Source organism: Myotis brandtii, unplaced genomic scaffold, assembly GCF_000412655.1.
Source record: "Myotis brandtii unplaced genomic scaffold, ASM41265v1 scaffold187, whole genome shotgun sequence".
Taxonomy (NCBI): domain Eukaryota; kingdom Metazoa; phylum Chordata; class Mammalia; order Chiroptera; family Vespertilionidae; genus Myotis; species Myotis brandtii.
This window is the reverse complement of record NW_005356944.1, coordinates 2,908,392-2,909,048: the sequence shown is the minus strand read 5'-3', so window position 1 is coordinate 2,909,048 and position 657 is coordinate 2,908,392. Positions and strand designations below refer to the sequence as shown.

At 62.7% G+C, this 657-nt stretch overlaps 1 protein-coding gene across 1 annotated transcript in view; it reads left to right on the top strand.

The window, feature by feature from the left end:
* The window catches only part of LOC102253977 (double C2-like domain-containing protein gamma), a 5,677-nt gene that overhangs the window by 4,629 nt on the left and 391 nt on the right, over positions 1 to 657 (top strand). The window contains 3 exon segments of the mRNA XM_014538109.1: positions 32 to 183; positions 290 to 371; positions 543 to 639. Coding sequence (XP_014393595.1) covers positions 32 to 183; positions 290 to 371; positions 543 to 639 — 331 coding nt within the window.

Genomic DNA, 657 nt, shown 5'->3' with positions numbered 1-657 from the left:
CCGCAGGGGCTGACCCCAGCCTACCCTGCAGGAGGTGGCAGAGGTGGCCGGGGAGGAGCGCGGGCGCATCCTGCTGTCACTGTGCTACAGCTCTCAGCGGGGCGGCCTGCTGGTAGGGGTGCTGCGATGCGCCCACCTGGCCCCCATGGATGCCAATGGCTACTCGGACCCCTTCGTCCGCCTGTGAGTGTGAACAAGGTGGACAGGTGGGCATGGGGATTCCTCAGAGGCCCTCTGGGGCTCACCTCTCCAGAGCCACACCTAACCCGACCCCATCCTCCCCAATCAGATTCCTGCATCCAAATGTGGGGAAAAAAACTAAATATAAGACCAGTGTTCGGAAGAAGACCCTGAACCCCGAATTCCATGAGGTAGGCCAGGGCCAGGCCAGGGCAGTCCTGCTGCTCTGGGGTGGGGGAGGGCAGCATGCTGCCTCAGTCAGAAACACAGGTCCCAGCTGACCCGAGTCCCTCACCAGCCTAGCCTGTTTCTGAAGCTGGGAAGGACCGAGGCTGCCCCTTCCTTCCTGTCTCCTCCGGCAGGAGTTCTTCTACGCAGGCCTCAGGGAGGAGCTGGCCCAGAAGACCCTGCTGGTGTCTGTATGGGACTATGACCTGGGCCCGGCCAACGACTTCATTGGTGAGTGGGGAGGCAGGG